Source organism: Anoplopoma fimbria, chromosome 24 (genome assembly GCF_027596085.1).
Source record: "Anoplopoma fimbria isolate UVic2021 breed Golden Eagle Sablefish chromosome 24, Afim_UVic_2022, whole genome shotgun sequence".
Classification (NCBI taxonomy): domain Eukaryota; kingdom Metazoa; phylum Chordata; class Actinopteri; order Perciformes; family Anoplopomatidae; genus Anoplopoma; species Anoplopoma fimbria.
In genome coordinates this window covers 674,917-689,141 of record NC_072472.1, presented here as the reverse complement: position 1 = coordinate 689,141, position 14,225 = coordinate 674,917, and the positions used below count along the sequence as shown (strand labels likewise).

At 42.6% G+C, this 14,225-nt stretch overlaps 2 protein-coding genes across 2 annotated transcripts in view; one reads left to right on the top strand and one right to left on the bottom strand.

Moving 5' to 3' along the window:
- On the top strand, positions 1-11,957 carry siah2l (seven in absentia homolog 2 (Drosophila)-like). Its single transcript, XM_054625495.1, is given in 4 exon segments — positions 1-270; positions 273-595; positions 9,668-9,847; positions 10,366-11,957. Coding segments are annotated over 4 exon segments (1,050 nt in total). The 5' UTR covers positions 1-95; the 3' UTR covers positions 10,738-11,957.
- Positions 11,958-14,147: 2,190 nt separating this feature from the next.
- Positions 14,148-14,225, bottom strand: part of rbmx2 (RNA binding motif protein X-linked 2) — a 4,011-nt gene continuing 3,933 nt past the window's right edge. The window contains exon 6 of the mRNA XM_054625494.1: positions 14,148-14,225. This exon is cut by the window's right edge and continues 890 nt beyond it. The gene's annotated coding sequence lies outside the window, so the exon portion shown is untranslated.

Sequence of the window (14,225 nt, the reverse complement as noted above, 5' to 3'; positions counted from 1 at the left end):
CACGACTCCACTCTCTGATTGGCCGAGCGCCCTGTCAATCCCCGACGCGGCGTCCAATCAGAGCGAGCAGCAGGCGATACGAACTGTCCGCCGCCATGTTGTGCCTCCGGGGGCCAGGAGCGACGTCCGGTAGTAAACAGGAGATGACGTTTCCGCCCGCTCGGCAGTTCACGGGAATCGGACCGCAGCTGGAAGCCATGAGCCGTCCGTCCTCCGCGGGGGCTGCGGGTGCAGGTGGAGGCCTCGGGGCCGGGAAGGCCGGCGGGGGAAGCCTCAGCAGGCCGCGGGCCTCGTGTCTCTGTCCTCCGGTGGCCCCGGGTCCTCCGGCTCCTCCGGGTCCGCCTCCTCCGCCTCCTCCTCCGGCCCCGCCGCCGTGGGCTCCGGGCAGTCTCCGGAGCTCACGGCGCTGTTCGAGTGCCCGGTGTGCTTCGACTACGTGCTGCCGCCCATCCTGCAGTGCCAGGCCGGCCACCTGGTGTGTAACCTGTGCCGCCAGAAGCTGAGCTGCTGCCCGACCTGCCGCGGCCCGCTCACCCCGAGCATCCGCAACCTGGCCATGGAGAAGGTGGCGTCCACGCTGCCCTTCCCCTGCAAGGTACGCGCATGCGCAGAGGGAGGGAGCAGACTGCGCACACCAGTACACACGAGTTAAGACGAGTTAACACGAGTTAACACAGTTAGAGACGAGTTAGAGGGAGTTAACACCAGTTAACACCAGTTAGAGAGGGGGGGGAGTTAGAAGGTGTGAGAGTGTTAGTGTGTGTGTGTGTGTGTGTGTGTGTGTGTGTGTGTGTGTGTGACTGTGTTTGTGTGTGTGTGTGTGTGTGTGTGTGAGACTGTGTTGTGTGTGTGTGTGTGTGTGTGTGTGTGTGAGACTGTGTTTGTGAGTGTGTGAGAGTGTGTTTGTGAGTGTGTGTGTGTGTGTGTTAGTGTGAGAGTGTGTTTGTTTGTGAGTGTGTGTTTGTTTGTGAGTGTGTGTTGTGTTAGTGTGTGAGTGTGTTTGTTGTGTGATGAGACTGTGTTTTGTTGTGTGAGTGTGTGTTTGTGTTAGTGTGAGAGTGTGTGTGTGTGTGTGTTTGTTGTGTGAGTGTGTGTGTGTGTTAGTGTGAGACTGTGTTTGTGTGTGAGTGTTTGTGTTAGTGTGAGACTGTGTTTGTGTGACTGTGTTTGTGTGTGTGTGTGTGTGTGTGAGACTGTGTTTGTTTGTGAGTGTGTGTGTTAGTGTGAGACTGTGTTTGTGTGTGTGACTGTGTTTGTGTGTGTGTTGTGTTAGTGTGAGACTGTGTTTGTTTGTGAGTGTGAGAGTGTGTGGGTGTGTGTGTGTGAGTGTGTGTGTGTGTGTGTGTTAGTGTGAGACTGTGTGTGTGTGTGAGACTGTGTTTGTGTGTGAGTGTGTAGGTGTGTTTGTGTGTGTGTGTGTGAGACTGTGTGTGTGTAGTGTGACTGTGTGTGAGTGTGTGTGGGTGAGACTGTGTTTGTTTGTGAGTGTGTAGGTGTGTGTGTGTGTGTTAGTGTGAGACTGTGTTGTGTTTGTGTGTGTGTGTGTGTGTGGGGGGGCAAAACAAAGAGTTGAAGTTGGATCAATACAGACATCGGGTACTTAAAACACTACATACAGGGACGGGAAGCGACTTTACCACTAAAGTAGATAAAATAAGATAATCCTTTATTAGTCCCGCAGCGGGGAAATTTGCAAAACATTTGAGACAACATTGCAAACAACATGTGAGGTACTTCCTTGTTGTGGTACTTTATACTTCTCCTCCACTACACCTCAGAGTGTATATATAGTACTTTTACTGTACTACACCTCAGAGTATATATAGTACTTGTACTGTACTACACCTCAGAGTGTATATATAGTACTTTTACTGTACTACATCTCAGAGGTATATATAGTACTTTTACTGTACTACATCTCAGAGGTATATATAGTACTTTTACTGTACTACATCTCAGAGGTGCATATAGTACTTCAGTAAGGTTTTGAATGCAGTACTTGTCCTAGTACTGGAGTATCTTCACTGTGGTATTAGTACTTTGACCACAGTGAAGGACACTGTTAGCTGGAGAACTCACAGCTCTGGATCAGCTGCTCATGTTTCTGTTTAAGTCGTCATGGTAACGGGCTCAGTGTGTTGCTGTGTGTTAACATTTATTCATCTTAAACTCAGAGACTCGTCTGGATTCACCGACCAGATAAGAAGCTCATTATTCCCATTTAATTCATCAATGAAAAATATATATTTTATATTAATTATTTTGGTGAAACGATTTTAAATCAGATTCAAGACCAAGAAATCCACAATAATTTGTTGTATAAGGTGATTAAAGTTAATAACTTTATAACCTGCATCGTTATTGAGCAGTTGGCATCACCAAGCTAACATTTTTTTTACAAGGTAATGTGCTTAACATGAAAAAGTAGTATATATTTTATTTTATATATATATATATATATATATATATATAAAAAACATTGTTGTCCCTCTGAACTCCTGATACTTTGTCACATCAGAAGTACTCTGTCTCTCATATACTATTACAAACGTCTCTCAAACATTACGCTTTAATGCTTTTTTGTCTTTTTTTTTTGTCTGAATATATTTGAGTGTTATATGAAAACACACCTATTAATAAATAAATAATAATACAGCAGAAGAACGAGTGTAAATCCTCAAGGTGTCATTTAACTGTGAGGTATTATGAAAAGTATATAGTTAAATAAATAATAATATATTTTTAATAATAATATCAAACAGAAACCAGAGCTCGTTATGTTAAAGAAGCTGAAAACAGCATTTTATTTTGTCCTTTTCTTCTTGGAAGGTCACTTTAATCATTTAAAAATAGTGTTTTTAGTGCATGATTTATCTGTTGGTGGATACATGGTTATTTTTAATTTCATGATATTGATTCACACGTCCTCTATATACCTGTGTGTTTGTGTGAGAACTTCTACCGTGTGGTATGGAGTCAGGTATCACTGTTTATGGTTATGGATGTTCCTTCTCTGAGTCTCAGGTGTTCTTGTTGTTGTTTTCATGTGACCGTCTGTGCTGCAGTAACAGCTTTAGACCACCAGGGGGGGCTCTTTGTGTTTTATCAGTTAAATGAATTCCTCTGGAGGAAAGAGACACCAGAACACACTAAGCAGCTGACTCAAAAGACCAGAATGCATTGCGAGGGTGGGACAGCTGACTTCTGTTGACTGGAAACCCTTAATTTTGCTCTGTAGTTCATTCATCTTTGTTGCTAAGAGACCGTCCTGTCAGTCAAACGCTGTTTGGTGACGTGATGATGAACATTTGTGATTCTTCCTCCGCTTGGTTCAGACCTCCTGATTTACAGGAATATTTGGGGGATTTTTTCCGAACAAATGTTATTTTTTGACGGATTTAATTCCAATTAAAATGTTTTTCACAGACTGATTGATGATAAAATAAATAATGATTATTATTATCATTGTTATAACAAATAAATAAGAATATATCAGCATGGCAGGCGGTTGTGGCTCAGAGTTACAGTCAGAACAAATCGGCGGTTCGATCCCCGGCTCCCTCAGTCAGTGTGAACACACGCTCTGAGAGGTCTAGAAAGGAGCTAAACAAATACAAGTATATTTATTATTCATATTTTATTATAATTATAATTATTACTATTTCTTTCATTTATTATTTATTTAATATTATTTTTTATATCATGTAGTATATGTATTTTTATGTTTTTATGTAGTATTCATAATTTAATGGTGTGTTATTTTTATTATATGTTATTTATATTTTTTGGTAATAGTTCATGTATTTTCTATTACTATTTATGATTTATTAGTTATTATATTTATTTATTATTTTATACATTATTATCAGGCTGTAACGCCTCGTTCTTCTCTAAATATTCACAAGGATTTAATCATGAATTAATATTTAAATACAGATTTTAAAAACGCTGACGTGAGAGAAGGTTTAGGTTCAAAGCAGCAAAGGATTCTGGGAAGAGAAAACAACAACAAAAGGAAATAAATTACACACAGGTACAAGACGTACACACTGCAGAGCTGAGAAGTGTGTGTGTGTGCGTGTGCGCTAGGGGGTGTCGACAGATGCTGAGGGGGGGGAGGAGTATCGCACTCGGGCGAGCGATACTCCTCTTTTATTCTCTCTCTCTCAGCTTTCTTTCTCCCCACCCCCACTGTGTGTGTGTGTGTGTGTGTGTGTGTGTGTGTGTGTGTGTGTGTGTGTGTGTGTGTGTGTGTGTGTGTGTGTGTGTGTGTGTGTGTGTGTGTGTGTGTGTGTGTGTGTGTGTGTGTGTGTGTGTGTGTGTGTGTGTGTGCTGCAGCGTCTCGGGGACGGTTCGGTCGGTTGGAGGCTGGATGTTGTTTTACTGCTGCTGATTCAGAGGACGAGAGACGATCACTGACAGCAGAGAGAGAGAATCTCCCCTCAGTGTGTGTGTGTGTGTGTGTCGCTGGTCAGATGGACGGACAGACGCCACACAGCTGAGTGTGTGAGTGTGTGTTTTTAGGGCTTCGTCTTTTCACCACAGAAGAAGAAAGCAGTTGTTTTTCTTCTTCTGTTGCTGCAGCAGGAGAGAGAGAGAGAGGGAGAGCGAGGTTCAACTGCATTACTGCTGCATCTCCAACAGAAGCTGGTACGTGTGTGTGTGTGTATTGATTGATTATCTATCGGTTCTTGATTGATTGACTCGTTAAGCTGTTGTTGAACAAACTGCAGTCAGCTGATGTTTAATGTTTTGTTAAACAACCGATATTTTAAATATTCTTTTCCAATCAGATTGATTGACTCGTTGTGTAACCGTTATCTTCTTTTATTGATCCATCTGCCAAATTCATTTCTAGATTAATTGTTTAAAACGGTGAAAAAGTCTAGAAATGTTTTGATGTCAAACAAAGAAAAAGAGTTTATTGATCGCTGTCATCAGATTTAAAGGCAGTGTTTTATATTTGCATGTCGTTCATTCGTCTTGTCATCAGAGAGATGACTTCTTCAGGTAAACTATTGATTAGGTGAGTGACCGTTCAGGCTGAATATTTACCGACTGTAAAGCCGTCAAACTAAACGTCTGAAGAAACATTCTGTTGCTTCATTTCATAACTAGAATAATAATCAATAATCCTAAAGTAATCATGATCTCATCACCAGTTCATCCATCAGATCTATGAGTTTATTGTAAGAGAGGTCATTTTGATTGATCATCAGAATATTGGTGTGTTTTCTGTTGATTCGGATGTTTACATTAATCAGCTTATGAATTTAAAGCAGCTTATCGTCGAGCATTTTAAACGAGCCAATCAGCTTCTGTTTGATTGTAAACATCAGGAGTTAATTGAGCAGCTGTCATGTGACGTCCTCGTTAAAGATGAGCTGCTAACGTTACTAGCTCTCCTCCTGTTAGCCGTTAGCGGTGCTGCTAACTAGCTCTCCTCCTGTTAGCCGTTAGCGGTGCTGCTAACGTTACTAGCTCTCCTGTTGGTTTAAACACAGGTTGGTTGTTTACAATGTAACATTATCAGAGATCAGAGACTAGAGGAGCATAAATGACGTCCTGATCTCATGTTTTACTGAATATTGGAGGATAACGATCGTCCGTAAAACTTTATTTACACTGTGATGGTTAACGGTAAACTGTGGTGTATTTCTGAACACGTAGTAGGAGGTTCCTTCCTCTAGAGGAGCCCACAGACGGTCTGACTGTGGACAACGTTTAGTTTGAGTCCGTTAGATCCTCAGACTGATCTCCGGGTATGAAACATAAACGGACGGTTTCATGTGTTTCCTGTTAAACCGTCACGCGGTGGAGTTTAAGCTCTCTGTTACATGATCCCTCTGAACAGCTGTTTGCCGGCTGCTGCATGTTTTTGTTCTCTGGTCGATCTGCTGCCGTACGGAGAGCAGAGAGGGACAAACTAGTCTCACATTTCACTACTAAAGTCAGAGACTCTGAAAGAAGAAGACGGCTGTCGGTTAAGGAAACAAACTCCCTGATGAACAACATGGAGCTCACTGTTACATAAACGGGCCATAAGGTTCAGTTTTTAGTGTAGCTTTTATTTGCTGTTTTAAACGTCTGAAAAGCGCTCTATAAATACAATGTATTATTATTATAAAAATGATTTAATTTATTCAGTGAGAGAAGGAGACGAGTGTGAGTCCTTTACTTTATGGATCAAATGAAATGTTGTCGACGATGAGCTTTACATCTGGAAGATCCACGTTTATTGTAACTTCATGACAAACCTACATCCTCGTCTCGTGTCCTACGACCTGTACTACATCCTGTCGTTGTGTCCTATGTCCTCGTCTCGTGTCCTACGTCCTCGTCTATTGTCCTACGTCCTCGTCTCCTGTCCTACGTCCTGTCCTTGTGTCACTTCCTTGTCTCGTATCCTACATCCGTCCTGTCCGTTGTGTCCACGTTCTGTCCTTGTCTCGTATCCTACATCCTGTCCTACATCCTCGTCTCGTGTCCTACGTTCTGTCCTTGTATCCTACGTCCTCGTGTCCTACGACCTGTCCTACATCCTGTCGTTGTGTCCTACGTCCTCGTCTATTGTCCTACGTCCTGTCCTTGTGTCCTACATCCTCGTGTCCTACGTTCTGTCCTTGTGTCCTACGTCCTCGTGTCCTACGTCCTGTCCTACATGCTCACAAACAGGAAGTGTTGTCAGTGTCACATGTGGAGTGTAAACCATGGCGCCAGGTGAGAAGTGAAGTAACTTAAAGAAAGCATGATTCATCATCTGGGTTTCCGTTTGGCGGCGTGTCTCTGGATGTTTCTCTAAACATCCCTCTGTGTCTCCGTGGTGATGAACTGTAGCTTCAGCTGGCTGTCGTTTGTTCACTGTTGGACTAAAGCTCTGGAGGTAATGAAGGCGTGTGTGTGTTTACATGTGTGTGTGTTTGTGTGTCGGCAGTGTGTGCGTGTGTTCGATGCTGTGTCCGGCCTCCTGCCTGCCTCTCCTCAGGGAGCTGGCTCAGTGGCGCTGCCTGCTGGGCTGGCATCGCCACCACGGCGTGGGTTCAGCTAGCGCCGCAGGGCTAACCGCTAACACCGGACGACAACAACAACAACAACACCAGCAGGGGTCAGAGGTCAAGGGCAGAGCCGGTAGACCTGTCGGACGTACCAAACCGCTGCCGGGCAGCCAGGTGAGTCCTGGTTTAAAGCACAGCCTGCTGGAGTAGACATATTTGTAGTTTAACTAAATTATAACAGACTACAAAAGTCTGTCCTCATGAGTCATTTTCATCAGTAAAGACAGTAAATAAGAAAAGGACGAAGGCGTCGTGACGCCACTCGTTGGTTTGTTGATGTTTGGAGCCTTGAGTTCGGCGTTTTGTCCGTCGCCATCTTATTTTTTTGCAACCAGTGAACAGGAAGTGACCATATATGGAGTGAGGAGGAGCGACGTAGAGACGGCGTATACGCCTCTGGTGTCGACCTGTCAATCAGTGTGTAGCCCCGCCCTAAAGCATCCCCTGCTTTATGGTCTGTTTGACTCTAAATGGAGCATCATTTACTAAATGAACATCATGCTGTATTGAAGAAGACTTGAAACTAGAGATTGAGACCATAAACTCATGTTTACAATGTTTACTGAGGGAATAAATCAAGAGAGAAGTAGAGTCATTTTCTCATAGACTTCTATACAACCAGAGGAGTCGCCCCCTGGTGGACAGGAGAGAGAATGCAGCTTTAACACAGGAAGCTCTGGCTTCACTTTAAAGAACCGGAGGTCGTCTCCTGGTCCAAACATTTACTGAGAATACTCGGTAAACATTTCAGCCTCCAGAGGTCCGTTAGTTAACTCTGATCTCATCATCGATCTAGAAGCTGCTGACTGCACTGATTTACTCCACATGAAAAACCCTGAACTTGAAGCCTGATGGAGGGAAAACCATTTAGCCTCAAAGCCATTTATCAACCTGCCACACACACACACACACACACACACACACACACACACACACACACACACACACACACACACACACACACACACTCTAAGCCTGATTGGTATTGATCGCGGTGCTGCAGAGTGTGTTGGTGTTTGAGCTCTGATGGTTAAAGTATTTGACCGTCAGTTTGTTTTATTCTGTTTTTAATAAAGTATATCAGTTTAAGGTGATTGTGTTTTAGTCATTAATATTATAATCCTGAGCTCTAGTATTGAGACGTTAACCCTTTAAGGGCTCACGTCGGTCCTCACATGGAGGAGGAGGAGGAGGAGGAGGAGGAGGAGGAGGAGGAGGAGTCCTGATGAGGATGCTTCTCTAAATCCTCTGAAATAAGAGGATTCACGTCGGCTGTTTGAGGCGCTTTGTTTTTGGGACAGAATGGAGACCTGTTTCACAGTTTGACTGATTCTGTCTGTTTATTTAGTTTCTGTCTCTGTGTTTATGAGACAGTTCATAAGATAGATTCAGTGATTTAAAATCTGTATTTGTGTGAATGAAGGACATCAGCAACAGTTCATGTGAACCACGGATTATTCCAGTTTAACGTTAACCATCACACTGTCAATAAAGTTTTACTAACACTAGCTCTAAGATTATAAAACATCATAATAAAACAAACACTAATAATGAAGAGATTTGATTTAATACATAAAAATACAATATTTTATTTCCTTATTATTTGAATTGTGTGTTTTTATGAAGAAAAAAATACTATAACAAAGTAAAAGTATGTTATTTAGTATTTTGATGGTTTACTGACTTCAGCATTCATTTGGGTTTTTAAATCTGATGATCTGTGAAGGTGACAGACTTTATTCTGTTTATGGCTTTTAGTTATCAGATCCTCTGATGAAGTACTGGTACGACACTGAAGTATCATCAGGAGTAAAGTGTTGACTGGCTCTGTGTTCTGCAGTGAATCTGCCCCCCCCCCTCCTGTTCTATCTTTAGCTGCTGTGTTGTTAGAGATGAAGAGGAGGAGTCTCATCTGTGACCTTCAGCGTCTCAGAATACATGAAGAGAAATCTGAAATCTGAGCAGAATATAGAAAATTATAATAAATAATGTTTATATAATATTAATAATATATATAAAAAAATATATCATATAATAATATTTATATCATGTGTAATATATGTCATTTGGATAATAATTATATTAATAATATAATAATATTTATGTATCACAATAGTAAATTATTTTATATCTTCAGGATCATTTCACCACCTTTTAAAGGCTGTTTAAACTCCATGAAGCTGATCGTACTTGTGTACTTCTCCTACTGATACTTCTTGAGCTGATAATACTCTTTCCTACTGATACCTTGGAGCTGATAGTACCTCTAATGTTTAAAGGTCCTACTGATACTTAAACTCCATGTAGCTGACAGTACCTGTGTACTTGTACCTCTAATGTTTAAAGGTGTAGCTGACAGTACCTGTGTACTTGTACCTCTAATGTTTAAAGGTGTAGCTGACAGTACCTGTGTACTTGTACCTCTAATGTTTAAAGGTGTAGCTGACAGTACCTGTGTACTTGTACCTCTAATGTTTAAAGGTGTAGCTGACAGTACCTGTGTACTTGTACCTCTAATGTTTAAAGGTGTAGCTGACAGTACCTGTGTACTTGTACCTCTAATGTTTAAAGGTGTAGCTGACAGTACCTGTGTACTTGTACCTCTCCCTCAGTACTCGTCGGCCGGCTGTCCTCTGGCGCTCCACCACACGGAGAAGCCGGATCACGAGGAGGTGTGTGAGTTCCGTCCGTACACCTGTCCGTGTCCCGGGGCCACCTGTAAGTGGGCGGGGTCTCTGGAGGCCGTCATGCCTCACCTGATGCACGCACACAAGTCCATCACCACGCTGCAGGTGAGCTCACTAGGTCTACTGCTCAATACTATTCACGGCCACTACTGCTCACTACTATTCACTACTGCTCACCACTGCTCACTACTATTCACTACTGCTCACTACTATTCACTACTGCTCACCACTGCTCACTACTGCTCTACTATTCACTACTCTACTACTCACTCACTACTCACTCACTACTATTCACTACTGCTCACTACTGCTCACTACTGCTCACTACTATTCACTACTATTCACTACTGCTCACTACTGCTCACTACTGCTCACTACTGCTCACTATTCACTACTGCTCACTACTCACTTCACTACTGCTCACTACTTCACTACTCACTACTGCTCATACTATTCACTACTGCTCACTACTACTCACTACTGCTCACTACTATTCACTACTGCTCACTACTGCTCACTACTACCCACTACTGCCAGCTGTTTTATCCTTCAGTGATTGAGATGTTCACCGTCTGATCGCTTCGTGATATTCATAAAGCCCGTCTGGTCTGGTCTCTCCTCAGGGCGAGGACATCGTGTTCCTGGCGACGGACATCAACCTGCCGGGCGCCGTGGACTGGGTGATGATGCAGTCGTGTTTCAGCCACCACTTCATGCTGGTCCTGGAGAAGCAGGAGAAGTACGAGGGCCACCAGCAGTTCTTCGCCGTGGTTCTGCTCATCGGGACACGCAAGCAGGCCGAGAACTTCGCCTACCGCCTGGAGCTCAACGGGAACCGGCGCCGGCTCACCTGGGAGGCCACGCCGCGCTCCATCCACGACGGCGTGGCGGCCGCCATCATGAACAGCGACTGCCTGGTGTTCGACACCTCCATCGCCCACCTGTTCGCCGACAACGGCAACCTGGGGATCAACGTCACCATCTCCATGTGCTGAGGCGAGCGGGGGGGACACGGCGGTCCGCTTCACTTCCTGTCTTGCTGCCGTGGACGTCCTGCGGCGTTCGGTGATGGAGAAAACAAACGCGTGAAGTTGAAGAACCGGCGCCGCCTTCTGTGACGGGGCGTCCCTCTGTCCTGTTAACGGCCAGAGGGACAAGAGAGGGCATCGGGCCTCCGGGCATCGGGCCTCCGGGCATCAGGCCTCCGGGCTCGCCACGCTTTGACTCCTGGGACAAGAATGTTCTGAGTCTACTCTCCGAGGATCAAAGGATTCTGGACTCAATCGAGCAGACAGACTTGTGATGTCAGACGTGGGCTCAGCGCGGCGCCGGCGGCCGTCAGCTGATGTTTGAACGACAGACTTCATGTCCTCGTCAGTCATCCAGAAACAACAACCTGATCCTGAGTTCACATCAAACGCAAAGCCAGCTGACTGCACAACGCCATAACAGAGGCCATGCAGATGAGCCTCATTTGCATATTCATGTAGTTTCCAGTTGAATTATTTCTACTCGAATACATTTTGGTGACGCTGTGTTTGAAAAAGCTGAGTTTAGATCGTCGTCCTCTCAGGAGAACAACGATCTCTGATGAGTCCCTCAGACCACACTGAGCATGAACATGTGTACAAACCACAGACTGTATGTGTTATACACAATATCATTTGGACCATATTTACGTGTTTATGGAGCAGCTACAGTGTTAGCATAGCATCAATCAAACCAAACTCCATTCAGAAAACAAGCATCTTAAAAGTTGTTTGCCTGTCGTCTATAAAAGAGAACGAACAAAACATGAATTCAGACTTATTACAACTCATGATTCTGTTGTTATTTCAGCAACGTTTCTATTGATTTATTGTGATTAGTCACAGCTGAATAGTTTATTTTGGGTTCAGACAGCGTGGAGTTCCCTGATATCTGGGTCTTCAGCAACATGAACAAGTGAGGTGAATTATCCGGAGATAAAGCTCCAGCAGTAACGCTGCGTCACTGTTCTCTTTGCGTTGGGTGTGAACACATGACGGATCCATATGAAGATGATCAATACGTGTTGATCAGCTTCTATCAAACATTAATATCAGTAACGATAACGCAGTAAAAGTCTTGATGAGCAGACAGAAAATAAAGAAACGGCTGCTGGCAGTTAAAGAGCAGCAGGATGATGTGATTTATTCAGAGCCGCTGGGTGGAAGGTCGCCGGTTTGAATCCCAGCAGCTCGTCTGCTCGCTCGGTGTTTGACTGTTGGATCAGCTGATCTGTGGAATCCTCTTTAATCTCTAATCTCAGATAAAAGCAGTAAAAACGTTCAGCCGCCAGCGCCTTAACTTTTTCTACCGCCTTCCTCCTCTTCCTGCTCCTCTTCCTCCTCCTCCTCCTGGAGTCACAACCTGAACTCGTGAGATAAATTTATTTAAAAAGAAAACTCATCGGACGTTTTTTCTCCCAAGAAAGGAAACGTTCCTCGTCTCTAAACCTTTGTAGCAACCGAGCAGGAAGAAACCGACTTCACCAGATACCTCTGACCACAGACACATCTGTGACCTCTGACCTCCATTAGTTTCCTCCGTGTTTGTTGATCTTCACTGCTGCTTTCTGCTGAAAACTAGTTAAAATTCAGAATAATAACTGTTTTAATCTCTCAACAGACACAAAGAATCAAACTAAACATTTTATTTCACAGGTCTGTTATTCTGAGAAACAATGTACAGATCATTTCCAAACAGTTAAACAAGTTTAATTTGGGTGTTTTATGTAAATGAGGGAAACATTCAACAAAAACTGACAAAGAAAAAGTGATTAATTATCTGAAGGGTTACAAATGGAAACAAAAACTAAAGTCGTGTAAATTGTTTTTAAATAAAACGTGCTAACAGCGATTTTAGATCGTTTGCCGGGTTTTCACTGTCAACGTTACCACGACGACGGGTTCATTAACATCACTATGATTATAGTCACTTTTCAAACAGTTAATAACTTTTACAAGCTAAGCTACCGTTAGCCATGACTCATGAGTTTTCTGTCACATGTTGTGGTGTCGTTCTCTGATAGCGTCTTTTTAGTAGCAAGCTAATGTAGCTTAGCCGAGAAGTTAATAAGCTAGCTGGCGACTGAACGACAGAACATTTAAGAAAACGGCTTTTACCGTCACAATACAAAGTATACATATATAAGTATTGTCTTCATTAAGTTCAGAATGGACTGTTGCTTTATCAAACTTTAAAGCTTCAATTGTTTGTTAATATTAATTATATTTATGGTTTTAAATGCCTCTTTTTCATATTCAGAGTGTTTTAATCCAGTTTTAGTTAAAGTTCTGTACAAATCCAATGTCTGTAATCAAAACTGTCTGGTAAAATGACATAATCATTTTATAATTATTATGATTAATATTACTGCTGAAATAAACACGGAGGAAACGGCGCTCTCTTCTCTGATAATCACTTCCACTTTACAGCCGCTGGCTTTCTACGAGATGTTTTACGATATTGTACATGAAGTTCTATCGACAGTATATTTTCTATAAACTGCTACGTTTATTGTATTTGTTGGTTTTTTAAGCTGTTTTCTGACATTTTGTTGTTGATTCTGCTGCTGAGACGAGAAGACGAGGAGAGGAAACCAGAGTTCCAAATAAATAAAATCATCATTCAGAACTACGACTCCCAGGGTGCATTTCACTAACCATTCAATCATAGAGGGTCATGTGACGCAAAAGAATCTGATACATGAAGACGTTTCTAGAATAAACGGCTGCTGTTTGTTTCTCAGTGATCCTCATCTTATTTAACATGTTAAATATATAAATATAAATATATATAAATATTTATTTAACACTGTTCCTTTAACCCTCTGACCGGTGTTCACAGCCTGTAGTTCAGTCTGACATTCACTGATTTGTTGTCACATGACTGTTGGTCTCTGATGAATCAATCATGTCTTCATAGTTTCTCTGATGAGCTCAGAATTTAATGTTTTTAACAGAATCTGGTTAAAATAAACGGTTTATTTGGGGCGAGATTTTAAATGAGACGTAGAATAAAATGTTTTTGATGACATATCAGAGTTTGAAGGTTCATGTTGAGTTGCTTCTGTTGACTGAGGCGTTCCTCACACATGATGTGTTCAAGGACCGTCAGAAGGATGAATATCTGCTGTGATAAACGTGTAGTTTCCATCCTGCCGATGGTGCTTTGAGAGGTTTAAACTGAATAAAACAAAAGCAAAATCTGATCTGAGACGATTTGTCTTGTTAAAAGTTGAGCTTCTGAGTACGGGGCTAGGCTAGCAGTTTTTATGCTAAGCTAACAGGCTAATCTAATTTAAACACGGGAAGAAAAGAACAGATTTTTACATTTCATACCTTTGAAACAGAAACATCACATTAACGTCTACTTTATATTTTATTTATTTTATTTAAACTCAGCATCGTGTTTAGTCATTTATTGATCTTTCTTACAGAATCAATGAGCTTCCTGTTTA